Source organism: Phalacrocorax aristotelis, chromosome 2 (assembly GCF_949628215.1).
Source record: "Phalacrocorax aristotelis chromosome 2, bGulAri2.1, whole genome shotgun sequence".
Classification (NCBI taxonomy): Eukaryota; Metazoa; Chordata; class Aves; order Suliformes; family Phalacrocoracidae; genus Phalacrocorax; species Phalacrocorax aristotelis.
In genome coordinates, this window is record NC_134277.1 from 24204900 (window position 1) to 24220477 (window position 15578).

General features: G+C 36.6%; 1 protein-coding gene across 1 annotated transcript in view; it reads left to right on the forward strand.

Annotated features, from left to right (window-relative positions):
* The window catches only part of RUNDC3B (RUN domain containing 3B), a 55118-nt gene that overhangs the window by 22923 nt on the left and 16617 nt on the right, over positions 1-15578 (forward strand). The window contains exons 5-8 of the mRNA XM_075082764.1: positions 356-445; positions 3638-3718; positions 5156-5324; positions 10941-11098. Of these exons, the coding sequence (XP_074938865.1) occupies positions 356-445; positions 3638-3718; positions 5156-5324; positions 10941-11098 (498 nt within the window). The remainder of the gene's footprint in view (positions 1-355; positions 446-3637; positions 3719-5155; positions 5325-10940; positions 11099-15578) is intronic.

A 15578-nucleotide genomic window follows, 5' to 3' on the forward strand; every position in this document is an offset into this window, starting at 1 on the left:
GGAATAATTATTTTTTTAATGTACATGACACGAATTGTTACTTTCAGCAGTAAAGTATAAGATATCTTAATAATTTTCTTTGCATTTTGCCCATCCTGTTCTACTCTTTCTTAGGGCTAATATTGTAAATTCTTTTTGCTTCTGTCTAAATTTGTATGTGCTCTAAGATTGCGGTGCTTTGTGCTGTGCAGTCTATTGGTTTGCTTTGTTTGAAAAGAAACATGAATGCCCCTGGGGCTTAAATGAGTTCTTTTTATTTAAACTGGATTTCTTTGGTTTTCTGTTAACTATGAAAAACATCATTGTTATTTGAGAGAAAATGGTATTAACTGAACTAATTTCTTTTTTATTGAAGGAGATTTTATGAGGATGGAGCAATTGTTCTTGGTGAAGAAGCAAACATGCTTGCTGGTATGCTGTTGGGACTTAATGCAATTGATTTCAGGTAGTGTATTTGCATGCTTCATTACAGAATGCTCAGGGAAGGTACTTATAAACTGATGCATCATGGAAAACATTGTTAGATCCCTGGATAGTTTGAGACACAAAACTTAGGTGGGGGGGAGGAGGAGGAGGGGGAGGGAGAGAGAGATATCTTGAATGGCTTTTCTAGATAAGAACAAAGTTATGCCATAGTTTATATAGCTGCATGATTACACAGTCTGTCTTTCAGGTATCAAAATCCTGAAAGCAATCAGAAGTATAACTGCAGAGGAATATTAAACCTATTAAGTGGAGCTTACAGACAACTGAATCTTTTGAAGATATTTTTAAACTCTAAGGAAACTGTGTGATTAAGCACACAGTATGCCCTGGAATTCAATGACGGCATTGTAATTGCATATGTAGAAAGTGTAGGTATCTTTAACTTTAGCACTTCTAGATTTTAAAAGCTTAACCTACAAATGACTGTTTAATATTAATTTGCATTATAATTAACTGCAGCCAAACTGCAAAGTATCATCAATTTATATTAATTTACCTTTGCAATCTCTAGCTAGTCTTTTGTGTGGTTTGTTATATAACTAGTTCTGTGTTTTGGGGTAATGAAGGTGCAGGCACACCCTAGATAATATAAAAATCATCTTGGTGTTATATATATATATATATATAAAAAAAACTTGGCAAGGTATAAAGGCTAGAGTACCTATGGAAAAATCAAACCTGGCTGGTGCAAGGACCTGTTGATATGCCTGGTTGGGCCCACTTAGCCACATACAGAGGCACTGAGGAAGGGTTTCATAACACAGCATAGGGAAAAGTAGAGTAATGATGCTTTTCTCCAGTCTCCTGGCAGTCCACTGTTTAGTATTACACTGCAGCAGCATTAATGCTTGTCTCCAGTCTGTGAGATAAACTGGCAGAAAACAGCCTGTAGTCTCACTGGAGGCACCGAGTGACTGACAGTTGCCAAAGGCCTTTGGAGATTTACTCCTTATACCACTTTTGAGGCTTGTTGGACCCTTCTGTGAGCCAGCTTAACTTGTTAAAGACTAAAAAAATTAACCAGTAAGAAGACAGGATGGCTTTTTTGTTGTTAGCTAGTTTGGTTCATGGAATCACCCTATTAGTGGCAAAGATGATGGGACCATAAGGCTTAGAGAAGAGAAGGAATAAAAAGGATTGGGTAATATCTTCCCTTTCTGGTGGCAGTGAGCATTTAGTTCAGGGGGCCGTGGAACTGCAACTAGATGTTAAAGGGGAAAAAACCCTAAAAATTCAGGTCTTGATAGCTAAACTAGCTCATCATAGACTCAGATAAGAGCCAATACCGCTGTAAGGAAGGGAAAGGGAATGTCTGGTTGGGGTTTAAAAAACAAACAAACAAAAAAACCCAAACAAAACAAAACACCCCAGACCAAACAAACAAAACCAAACCAAAAAACAGAACCCACCAAAACCCCAAACCAAACCAAAATCAAAAAACCCCAAAACAACAACAAAAGATCCCAGAAAAAACAGGGAAGGAGAGGTTGAAAGTGCGGGATAGTTTCTTTTGCCAGCATTTAGTCATTAGACTGGCTTAACTGCATCCTCAGCATATATTCTGGGGGAATAGAAGAGTGCTGCAGGATGATAAGAGGGCTAGCCTTCTGTACAGTAAATTCAAATCTTACCAGGTTTTATTAGTTTAAGCTTTACACTATGTGAAATTAAACTGCTTCTGTATTAGCACTATACTTGGAAGGACCTTAGCCATGTATGAATAAGCAGCATAGCAAGAGTAGGTCTGCAGTATGTAAATCCTACCATAAATAATCAGCAATTGACTGCATTTGTCGTGCATAAGCCTCAGTGATACACACTACTGGTATAAGAGCTTAGTTGTATGAGTGTGCTTTTTTTTTTCCTTTGTCCTCTGATCTCTAATATAAAGTGTATTTCTAGGTATCTGTTAATAGTATTCAGAGTAATGATTGATTTTCATTGAAGACATTTAAGTTTCTGTCAATGCAGCTTCTAAGAAATTTTAAGAATTTTAAAGAAATTTTCAGGACAAAATAGGAACATAGTGTTACAGGAGCATTTTTATTGTGCCACATGTAATTCATAGTATTGTGGTTTGAATGGCTGAGAAGCTGTAGCCGTTCTCTGCATGTCATATCTGAGGTTTTTTTTTCAGTTTAAACAGTCACTCAAATGTTGACTGGCTTATTTATGTGGAACAGTAAATAAGACTTTGGGGTGGAGATGGGGGAACCCAGGTGAGAACATAATCTAAATATTCCCCTCCCCTTGCAGCAATGTAGAATTATGTATCTACTTAAAATAATTGTGGCTTTGCAGGGGTGTTCTTTGTTGTTTTCTTTGCTTTTCTTGGGGGGAAAAAACCCTTCAGATGCACTTCCCAAATACCACGTACGTGACTGCATTGTCAAAAATGTCACTTTGCAATTAAGTTAGCAAAAGCTTTGTCTTACTATAATCTGTATTTTGATGACAGAGGTAGGAGGAGTGAAGAATAAGAGCCTTGTGGAAGCATAATTAATTTTGTCACTTCTGTGATAATTAAATGTGATACAAATATAATCTTTTACATCCAGTACAAAATACACTGTAGATGAGAGCTTTATAAAGCTACAGCCATTTAAGAATATTTTCTGAAAGTTAATTTCATTAGTGTTCCTCATCTTCCTGCAGGCCAACACTAGAAAGTATCTGTAAAAGAGAGAGACTGAAATATTTTTGAGAAATTATTTTTGACTTAAAGTTAGTAGGGTGTTACATAAGCACTCTGCAAACACTTTAATTGAGCTTAAATACTGAAGATTCCAAGCTCATTCATAGCTCTTATATGTCTCTTGCTTCAGCTAACTTTCCTTTTCCTGTTATTCCCTTGCAATCTATCTGTATTTTCAGAATACTAGTGAATATTTAAAAATCAGGTTTTATACCACTTGCCCTGATCTGTTTTCTGATTATGTGGCATTTCTGTTTGTTGGGGTTTTCATTATCTTATAATATGTATGCTCAGTAGTTTCATTTAATATTAAACAGTCTAGCTCGGCTGAGTAGGATTTCAGCATCAAATACTCTAGGCCTTTCTGATTACTGAAAAATCAAATTTCACATTTCGACTGTGACTGTCACTTAATTTTCTTGTTATAATCTTATCATTGTTCCTCTGTTTCATCAGTTTTTGTCTGAAGGGTGAGGGATTGGATGGCAGCTTTCCAGCTGTCATAGATTATACACCGTACTTGAAGTTCACCCAAAGGTACTTTTTCTCTTTACAATGCTTTTTAAATTTTATTTCGTTGGCAAGGTTTTATTTCATACTGTGCCTCTTACTTTTAATTTCACGTTCAAAATAATATCCCTATCTAAATACAAACCTGTACGCTCAGCTACCTTGGTCTTTCAGACTGGTGGAATTATTACATGACTCATCAGAGTGAGTCATGCTAACTTTGTTTACTTGGATTAGAATCACAGTTCAGCAGAAAACAAATTTTTTATTTCCTTTGAAGATTACCAGACCAAGTTGTCCTTTCTCTTGGGCCTTTTCTGTGTAGCCATAAACTTAAAAGTGGTTATTTTGTAAATAAAAATTATATATGCCCTGGTAAAAAGTAAGATATGACAGATAAGCATTATGCAGTATGAGCAGTTAGCACATCATAGAAAATCATGACCAGTTGAGTGTATAGTCTGACCTTCCAGCTACATTTTGCTCCTCTGATCAGCCATGTCATTAATAATAAAAAGAATGATCACTGTCTGACAGATCAGATAGCAATATGGCACCTCCAAAAAGCATGGAAATTAATTGGATGCTTTATATTGTTAGGTTTGCCAAAATGAAGAAGGCAGTTGGGAGTTAGGAGTAGTCTTGAAGACGTACAGCTGAACATGAAACATCCTAGTTATTCTCCTGAAGTTCTTATTAGCTTACATGTTAATGACAAATTGCCTGGTTCAGTTAAAGCAGAATTTGCATCACAGCAGGATCATGGGGTCGCAGGAATCACTACTTAAAAACACTAGTAAATGCTGTTAATGTAGTGGAAAGCAGAGAAGTAAGGGAAGATTTCAAATGGGTATTGGGATAAATTAAAATTCTTGTCTTTGAGTCAGATGTCTGAATTCTCTGGCATACGTTGAGTCTGGATGATATGGAGATAATTTAACAATGAATCTGCTTACTGTGTAGGGAGATATTTATGTTCTGTGAAATAACAGGCACATGGTCTTCACTATAGCCATAACGATACATTCTCATTTAAATTTATACTGACTTAACATAATGATAATCACTTCTCAATTTTTCTGCATTTTTAGAAACAAATACAATGTATTTTCAGATACTACTCTTTGCCCTGAATTTGTGAAGGAAAGATTAAGTCACCGCTTCCTTAGCATATTATAATGCATTGGCCCTTTGTATTCCAGGAAGATATCCCACATAGAGTTGCCTGACTTGCCTAGGACAACTTGACTGAGATCACGAGCAAATCTTTGTCCATTCTTTAGGTGATTATAAAAATTAAAGCTTGAAATATAAGTTGTATTTGGTGATCTATCCCAACATTTCAATTCTTTTTTGTTTACAGAGCGTTGGATATCTTTAAGAACTGTAGTGCTTTAATTTCAAGGGGAATTTGCATTTTAACAAACACAGCTTTTCACTTGACTAATAAATGTAATCCTTCAGTTCTGACAGCATCAGCAGTGATGAAGAAGAGCTAAGAACTCTGGGCAGTAGTGGCAGTGAAGGCAGCACTCCAGAGAACATTGGTCCTCCTTTCATCACGGATGAAAACAGTTGGTACAACAAATGCAAAAGGGTAGAACAGAAGTACCGGCTTGCGTTGGAACAGAAGGTAAAAGATTAGTTTTGTGTGGGGGTGATGGAGCCAAAGCTCGTCAGCAGCCAACTGGTGACATATCCATTTAAGTAAAGGCAGAAAAATATATTAAATATTATTTAGCTTCATGCAAATGGTCTTAAAATTTATGATCCCTCAGAGTATCTAAGTGTCTTTGCTCATTAATATGAGGGAAAAGAGGTTTGGGGAGAGGGGGAAGAGGAGAGTAATAATAATTCGGAGATCAGATTTCACAATCTAATGTAGAAGCTTTGGCTCCTTTTTCCAAGCTCAGAGTTACAGGCCGTGTACCTCTGAAGCTGTTAAGTTGTGAGCCTGAAGTAAACAGGCCTGTCTGCATGATTTTCCTCTTCCTTAGAGGCCACAGAGTTTTACTGATGTAGGTAGGCTGCCTGTTGAAGGCTTTGATAATGGTAGTGATGTTAAACTTTGATATTTAGTCTTTCAGTAAACAAAAATGATCAGCAGAATAATCCATCTATGAATGAAAAGCAGAACTGTCTTCCCAGTGATTCTGAGATGGGTTTTACAAAAAAAATAGTTTTAACACCTGCTTCAAGCTAGAATGGAAACAGGGGATTTTAATGATTTAGGTGGCATATTGAATGTTATTATAGAAACAAAAGGTAGGTCCTTCCTCTACCACTCAAAATACTGTAAGTTAAAGGTGGAGTGAAGTATAGATCCAAACTTTTTAGTGTTTTGGTATTTTTAAAAGCAAAGCGCTTGTCAGTTTTTTGTAACAGCATATTACAACTACAGAGGCAACTATGCGCATTAGCTAGTGGCAGAGAAAAGGGGGAAGACTGTTCATAGACACTGAAGAAACAGTACACAAAAAAAGAAAGGAGGGATCAGGAAAAATGAAAGGGAAGAAAAATTAAAGATAAATGATTAATCTTTTTCAAGAACTTTATTAATATTTTTAGTATTCTTTTTTCCTAATGTCAGAATTTGATTTGGTGAAACTCTGAACACAATAAACCGTATGAAAGGCTGGAACTACATAAGGGTGCTTGGAGGTGTAATTACTTCCCTTAGTTTAGGGCATTAGAATCACAAGATTATCTCTCTGCCTTTCTAGTATTATTGTATTGAGAAGAAAAAAGATTTAAAAACAAACAAACAAAAAAAAACCACCAAAAAACCCCCTAAAAACAAAATAAAAAAGAGAGGGTGCAATTGGATCTAGAATGGATCTTCTGCCAGTTGGGACTCAGTACATTAACTGTGGCCCAGGTCCTGGTATCAACTCAGTCACATACATATTTAAATTCTAAGAATAATTGTTGGCATGGTTTTGGCCTGGGACAACTATCACTCTCCCAGATTATTTCAGGTCATGGTTTGTGAATTAGTGTTTGTCAGTGATCATTCCAAATAACCAGTATGACTTCAGACATGGTCCTTTGGAAATTGACAGACTTTATAGACAGACTGAGAAAATGTAGCTGGGTAGGAGTCTTGGCTATGTTCAATTCATTAGGGAAAATGTAGCTATGGATTGCTAAACGCCGGTCTTGATACAGAATGGGTAGAATCAAAGTTGGTTTACTTTAACGCATGTGAGAAAACGTAGTTAAATTTTTCTTTTCTGTTTTTGGTCCCTTAGACTTCCTATTTTTGAAATATGACCTTAAATGTTGGCACCCAGGTTGCTGCTACAATCTTCTCGGCCAGCGTGGTATCACTTTCCAAAAGGAAAGAGCTTGTGTTCCTTGGGGCTCTCTCTGCTGCAGAGGACATTTTCCCTGCTTTTGTAAACCAAAATGTGCAATTCAAAAGGAATCTTTTCAAATACAAAACCAAAATGAAAACCTTTCCCTCCCCACCCCAACAGATCTTGAAGCACAGGAACATACTCAAGACAGCATTTCATCCTTGTGTCCAGATGAAAATATAGGATTGGATTGAACTCTGCTCTCTGCCCCCCCCGCCCCCCCCCGGCAGATTGTAAAATATTTTGGGATTTAATGAGGAAAGTGTCATCAGCTCTGGAGAAACATTGAAAAAACAAAACAGGTGGATGTTTGTTTTTCTTGGTACATCCAGGTGTTTCATTTCCTGGTATCCCTGATGAAGGATACTGCATCAAAATTGTGACAGATGTGTATAGAAACAATATTGAAACATGGTGTCCAAATCCACTAGCCAGAATCGCTAGGTAGCTTTATGTCTACAAAAATACAAAGATCTTCAGTGGCTGTAGCAGCAATTGGAGGGTTTGGTTTATTAATGAGTCTAAGACATTTCTGTTCCATGGGAAGTTATTAATTGATCTGATACTGAGTATTTCAAATTTTTGAGCATTACTGTTTTAGTAAGTCACGTTATTCCTTCTAGCATTCTCTTCATGACCTGCCAATTTCTATAGTCAACAAATGTAGAGGTGAATTCAAGTCAGTTTTATGATAACTCTTTGAAAACTTTGCATTTAATGCAGTGATGAAAATGATAGTCATTGATGCTTTCCTAATTGTCCTCCTTTAGAATGCCTACTTGGCAACTGCAGAGCAAAATAACTTTTTTTATTCCAACAGACAGAAAATTTTCCATTGTCTAATTTTCATTTGGGATGTTCCTGCCAAATTTTTATTTAATTTGCTTTAACTGTACTACATCTGTTCTATTATAACATGACCTTTAAGAGGTTAGATGTACTATGGAATACAACTCTTTCCTGAGTGTTTCTCTCCTTTCCTTTTCGGGACCTTGTTGCAACTTACTGCCATGAAAAATCAAGTTGGATGCAGTGCAGTAGATACCAGTTTATAACAGATGGAGTGGGGTTGGGTTTTTTGGTTTTTTTTTTTTTTTTTTTTTTTTTTTCAAACAAAGGGGTTTTCTGGCATTCTGTGTGTTGGAAAACTGGATGTTTGTGACAGGGAGACTGAGTTGAAAACAGAGTAGTAACTGATATAGTGAGCCTGATAGATCCTTCTTTTGTTCTGTGGCTCACTTTGTGCAAACAATGATAAATTCCTTTTGTGCTTCCTAAGTAAGTAGGTGCAGTCATTAATAGCACAGGTGAATGAAGTTTAACAGGGTCACAATGTGACAAGTGAATGGACTTAAGCCAAGATAAAGGTATCTGTATCTTCTAAGTTGTTGGAATGGTAGAATAGGGACAGGTATTATTTTAGCAAGGTGAATCCTAGCGTTGCTTTATTGGCTCAACAATGCTATGCTGGTTTAGACCAAGAAGCCTTTGTTATCGTACTGTCCTATCTTGGGTACTTGCCTGAAGTAGATGTGGAGAGAAGAATAAAAACAAAGCAAATGTATATGCAGTGTTTTTTCCCTAATACTTTCTTGGCCAACACATATCAGCTCAAGGACTTCCTGAAGCTGGTAAGGTTTGTCCGTTCAGTAACCCACGATAGTTCTCTCTTCCAAATACTTGCCACATATCCCCTTGACCCCGTGTAAATTTTTAGCATCCAAATAATGTTTTTGGCAGAGCTTTCTGTATATTTACCATCTGTTGTGTGAAAAGCCACCTCCTTTTTCTGTCTTTTGAATCTGGCTCCTGCTAGCTTCGTTTCATGGTGCCTAGCTCTTGTATTTTAAGAAATGGTGAACAGTCAGCTCCTTCCTTCCTTTTCCAGGCCACTCTGGAAATATGAGTTTGTCTTTTCCAAGTTGTCTCTTGTCCAGATTAATGAATCATAGTTTACACATTTGTTACTTATGTGATGTTATCCCTTCCCTATTTGGAAATGGTGTAAACTGTTCACTTCTGTGTATTAAACTCCTGAATTCTTTGCGTACTGTTTATACTGGAGTTTTATATGCATTCACTGGTGGGGTGATGCATCTCTATGTCATTATAGATGGAAGTATTTACTGTTCATAGTATTCTGATACTCATGCTTCATATCTAAAATATTTTTGTAAAATGTTTGATGTTTCTGGGAGTAACAAAGTTTGCATATGTCCTAATGCATCATTTAGTACTTTCAAATCACTACTTGGAGCCCCAAGGAGTACCTTAACAGTCAAGATAACAGTAACATTTGGTGGGGCAGAACTACGCAGACTGAAAAGCTCTCAAGATTCCTTGGAACTTGTATTGAGACTAAAATAAATTCCTGTCAAATATAAATATATCCAGTGAATAGAACTGTGTGTAATCATAGAATCACAGAATAGTTGTGGTCACATGGCATCTCTGGAGTTTGTCTAGTCCAACTCCCCTGCTCAAAAAAGGTGGACTAGAGCAGGTTGCTCAGGGCCTTGTTCAGTCAGGCTGTGAATATCTCAAGGATGCGGATGCCCTGGCCTGTTTGGATAACTTGTTCTAGTGTTCATTAAAAAATAAATAAATGAAAATAATAAAAATTCCTACATTTAAGTAGCTACCTGTATTTCAGTTTCTGCTGGTTGCCTCTTTTCACTGGATACCACTGGAAAGAGCCTGACTCTATTCCCTTTACGCCCTTCTGTTAAATATTGATACACGTTGATTTGATTATCTTACTCCCCTCTTCGCTTCCCTTCCAGCCCTGGATGGAGCAATCCTGGCTCTTTCTGTCTCTTCTCATAAGACAGATGCTCCAAACCCTTAATTGTCTTTGTGGTGATTAATTACATTAGTAGCCTTTTACTGTTTTCTTATTCAACAGGACTGTGCCTGTTCTGTGTCTATGAAAACTACCTTTTTTTTCCTTCACTGTGGTCACCTATGAGAGAGTTACACATTTTTCCACAGGCTTCAAGGAATGTGCAAAATTTTATGCAGTATAGACTTATTGCATCCAGCTTTAACTATGAAATGATAAGAAGTTACTAGCATCTGACATGCTGGGACATGAGGAAGGAGAAAAAGAAATAGCTCCTTACTATTGTACTGAGATGTGTAATTTGTGAACATGCTTTGTGACCAGCCTGCCATCACAGCTGCTGTTAAATAGTCACATTGTGGATTTTTGTAGATAACCAAGTACTTGGAGTGGGATTAGGACTGCCCCTATCTTTCATAGTATCAGCTGGAAAAACAATAATGTAGGTGCACATGTACATATCCAATGTTACTAATGGAAGTGACCTTCACCAGTTGTCCTACCTTATGCTGTACTGTAGATTAATATTTATTTCAATAACTTTCTTTGTCATTTTAATGTGTGATGTGGTATTGCAGTTTTCAAATAAACTTTAAAATAATGTTGGGGTTTTTTTATAATAATTCTGGATCCCTTTCATTAACTATATAGGTCCATATAGATACAGTCTACTCTTGTCCTTCTTATGCAATATCTAACATCCTCCATCTGTTAAGTTGTAGAGTTCTGATCTTGTACTAGTTACTGTTCTATGTTGGTTTTGAAAGATGAATTGTTTCATGCTGGTGGCATTCCTGTCTTATTGTTTCATCCATTATTCTATTCTTCCACAGGAATATAAATAAGCACATTATTTTCTTGGTACCTATTAGGAAACATCATACTAATCTTAAGTCTATTTACTAGTCTGTTTAAAAATTTAAAAAAAACCTGCAACAAAACCAAAGTAGAACTGTATACATCTTAAACCCCAAAACTGTGAACATACATAATGAAAAATTTTTTTGATGGTGTGTTCTTTAAGGCTTTCTAACACTTCTATTTGCAGGGTTACCTTGAAGAATTGGTACGACTCAGAGAAAACCAGCTATCTGAATCTGTCTCACAGAATAAGCTGCTGTTACAAAGAATTGAAGATATGGATCTAGCCCATAAAATGGAGAAGGAACAGCTGGAATATATCATTGTGGAACTGCAAGACCAGTTGTAAGTTAGTATAATGGAGAAATGTTGTTAGAACAGTATTACTTGATCTATTTAACTTATTTAACTGTACAATATGAAGAACTTCTCGTCCTGTGGAAATGAGTCAAACTTCTTAAAGAAATTGATGTATTTCAGCTTTTTTGTTTTTTCTGACAAGCCTTATATTCAGAAATTGCTCCCCTGAAGATTGCAGTAGTGTAAGACAGAATAATTCTGAGATTTTTTTAATATCTGAAATAGCTTACAGTAAACTTGCTTAAATTTTTAAAACGTTTTTATAAAATTTTCTTTATATTTTATTACTTCCAGCTTTAAGGCTGCCCTGAAAAAAATATGTTGGAAGCAGCTTCCATCTGAACAGTGTTTTTAAAATGTTAGGCAAGAGAGGATAAAGAAATATCTATTTTCTTTGCATAGACTCTGTTTTATTTGCGTAGGTTCAGACCCAGTAGAATTTTTTCTGGCAGTCCTAAAAATATTTAAACTGATTAAATAGTTTGCTGCTCATCCTTTCTTCAATGCCAGGCAAAATGCTAAAACAACAGGAAAAGGCTTAATTTTTTTAACATATGTGACTCCTAATATGGTAAATATTTAAGGATCTTAGGTAGCTCTCCTGCCAGCCCTGTCTGTTGGGTAGAGAGGTACTGTTCTTTTGCGGAAACACTCCCTGGTAATGTTTAAAGACCCAGACAGATGGAACACTCGCTGTGTGGTGATAAATTGCCATGAGACTGCTATACTTTGCATCTGAAGTAATTGTACGTTCTGTTCATAACAAATACAAGATAAATTATTTTACCTTATATCTGGAGTAATCTGTACGTGTCTGAACCCTGAAATAAAATGGAAGCTGTCTGTGGCCTTTGAAACAATGCAGGATGAAGAGAATATGCAGGTGGCTGTGGGATACTTTGGTTCCCTCTGCCTCATGTCCCACAGAGGCATCACCCGAAAGGGTCTTTTCTATGCACTAAAAAGTACTTTTAGCTTGTAAACATAACTTTTCCTTTTCTTTCCTGCCCCTTCCCCCATCTTGTAGTAGATCATTTTATTGCCAGTGCTTGAAACGGATTTTATGAAAATCCTCAGGAATACAGCATTTGCATTTTATTTATGCCAATGTCAGAGTTGAGGAAGAAAAAAGTTATGTTTTTCTGAGGTGGGTTTTTTTTTTGAGAGATACTTGTTCTTGGGCTCTTTTCTGAATTTACTGATATAGCTAATGATTCATGTTATATTTCTTTGGTGTCCCTGATTATTGTAGGGGGAGAGGGTGTGAGCTCACTTAAACCCACTCTGATACTTGGAGATTTTGAATGTTCAGACCTGCTGTTAATTTTTAGCTGAGCTATACACAATCAGACTGTTCTAAAGATCTCACTCTGGGGTTCAATTTCTATTTTGTTTGCTGGCTTTGTTATGTAAAAGCTCAAATTTTGGAGCAGTTTCTGTTGTATCTTAACAGTGTGTTCTTGTATAGCTGTCTATGAAATGTTGCAGTCCGGAGCCTGGACTACAGTGGATATTTGGAGAGAGGAGGTCTAATATTGCATTGTTATTGCTATGGGTGTTGCGTGTATCTCAGATGAAGTCGTCTTAAAATGTGTTAGGAACTCATAGTTCCTTACTGGGTAGAGGGAAGGGAGGAAATCTTCCTAGCAGGTTTCTGATGGTGAACACCAGTCATGATTAACATCTTGTAATCATTCTTTCATGCTTTTTTTTTTAATTCTGATGTGGCAGCAGAATATGTTTTATCACTAATGTGACTGTAGTGAGGCATGGCTTTTGGCCAATTGCTTTTTTGGTCCAGAAGTTTTACAATGGTGTTCATGTGATTCAAAATCTTAGTGTTTTGCTCCCCTACCATTTGTAGCATTTTGTATTAGTAGCGAATGTATGCTGTAATCTTTTTTTAACTCTTTACCAGCAGCTAAGAACAAGTTTGGGATTGTAATTCTGCCTGAGGCATATTACAGTACTGTTTGTAAAACACTTTGAGATCTGATTTAGGATCATTTGCTGTGTAATGGACACTATTATAAATAAACATTCTCTATTTTCTTTTTAATGATGCTTTTCTATTCCACTGGCGTTGTTATTAAGGTAGGAAGTTTCTATTGCTTCAAATTTCTGTTGAGTAAGTATTCGTTGATGTTTCCAAATGGTATTTCACAGGCATACAAGTCAAAATGTTTTACTTACATTCTGAATGGATTTGGGCAGAATCTGAGTCTATGTATAGGCCTGCCTCCCGCCCAGCAAAGAAAAATGGGGATGGGGAATAGATATCTGACTTTCTTTACAGTTGTGTTGTTATTGTAGCTGACTTGGAAATGAGATATCACTAGTGATCAACAAGGGCTTCAGGTTATAAGTTAGATTATCTACAGAGAAACTTGTCCATATTCACATTTAATAAGGCGGTTTGCTGTAAAGCATGAAATAAGTATGGAGATAAGAGATTGGAGAAATTTGGAAGTAGTTTTTGTTTTACAGCTGCCCTGTAAAACTCAGTGTTCTACAATTTTCAGTATTCTTAACTTTGTCTCACACGCTTAAGTATCCAAACTACAACGAACAATTTAGTTAAAAGCCATTTCACAGGTCTCATGAGTACCAGTCTCTGCAAAATAGTTACAAAAGAGTAACATTTTTTCGTGTTTCTTGACCTAATTGATTTCTTAGTAATATGCCCATCCATCTGGGGATTGGACGTCTTACTTTGCCGTCAGGTGTCTGATGGCAAATCAAGTTAGAAAAGTGAAACTGCAGTAGACCACCTGATCATCAGTCAGACACATTTAAACTAATGCACAGCTGATCAAGAAGAAGGTTCAGACTAAATGTTAGGAAATATTTCTGTACTGAGAGCCTGGAACAGGCTTTCTGAAGAGGTGGTCGATGCCCCGTAGCTGACAGTGTTTAAGAGGCATTTGGGCAATGCCCTGAATACTTTAACTTTTGATCAGCTCTGAAGCAGTCAGGCAGTTGGACTAGATGGTTGTGGTAAGTCCCTTCCAACTGGAACTATTCTGTTCTGTTCTAAGAACAGCTTGCTCTTTTACCACTTCCGTCATCTCTAGATGAAGAGATTGCCTAGTGATATGTGTCAATTGTTATAATGATGAGGCATTTTCTGGCTTTCATTTGCTTTCTTCAGAAGTCTTTGCCATCACTGGGATGTGTTTTTGCCTGGGACTTGTTGTAGTTGAAAATTAGAGAACAGTGCTTCTGGTTCTACTCTTCTATAGAAATAAGTGTATTTTTACAGTCAGGGTGGGGCAGTTCTTAAGGCCTTCAAGTGCTTAAAAATAACAGCTCACAGGAGGGTAGCCAAGAGAAGCCTGTGATCTGTGGTGCATCTAACTGAAGAAAACAGTTTGAATTCCATAACATTCAAAATGTGATGGGAGAGGGATCCTAAATCACCAAGGAACTGTATCCTGGAGTATTCAAAACTCATGGAGGCAGCCACTTCTTCTTCTTCTAAGATCCTGCAACGAAGTGTTGAATGTCTTTTAGAGCAGAGAGACATTTGAATGCGCCACCCCATCAGTAAAAAAATTTTGAGCATACACCCCTAATATAGGTATATTTTTTATTTATAAATTATATGCGTGTACTACTGTACTAATATATTATGTACCTTATAAAACATACACAAACATAGAAATTAAAAATTATAAAGATGACATAAACACAATTCTAAATTTTTTTTCATGTATTAACAGTACAAAAAGTGTTTTCTTTCTGCACCCCACTTTGGAGACCACTTCCCTGAAGGACTAGGTAGCCCAGTCAAAGAAGCGAGGGGGCAAAATCTGGAACTGTGTACTTGCATTCTTGCTTTAAAATTCTTTATCTCAGCTTCAACAGGCTTTTTCCCCCTAAGGGTGATTCTTAGGCTTACTTCTCCCGTACACACTACCTGTGTCTAAGGCAAGCTCCGCTCATCTTTGTCACTTTAAAGTTCAGGTTCTGCAACTGAAATTGATATCTGTATATGCTAAGTATTGATGTATGATTGCAAGAGATATTCTGTCAATTTCCTGAACAGTGACTCATCTCCTGCATAGTGACTCACTGATGTTATAAAAGCTAATCACTTTAACAAAAAAATATTTTAAAATAAAGTGGTAAGGAAAAAGGAAAGCATTACATGCAAAGGTTAAAAAAACTCAAAATGCTTTAAAATTTTTTTTCTTCTGCTGTGATTTTTCTTGAAATGACAATAGTGATTTGCATAATGTTTACCAACACAGATTTTTCTCCTAAGGTATTTTTCAGGTTTTCATGCTGGTGTGCCTGGTGTAAGATGGTACAGCCCCTTTGTCCCAACTGGTGCAATGTTTTCTTTTTTTTTTTTTTAATCACATGTATTGAAAATGTATTTCTTGGATTCAGTGGCTATGCTACATTTTATACCACTGTTTTGTATCTCCCTCTGCTGTTTCTTCCTATATCCCTGCCTTGT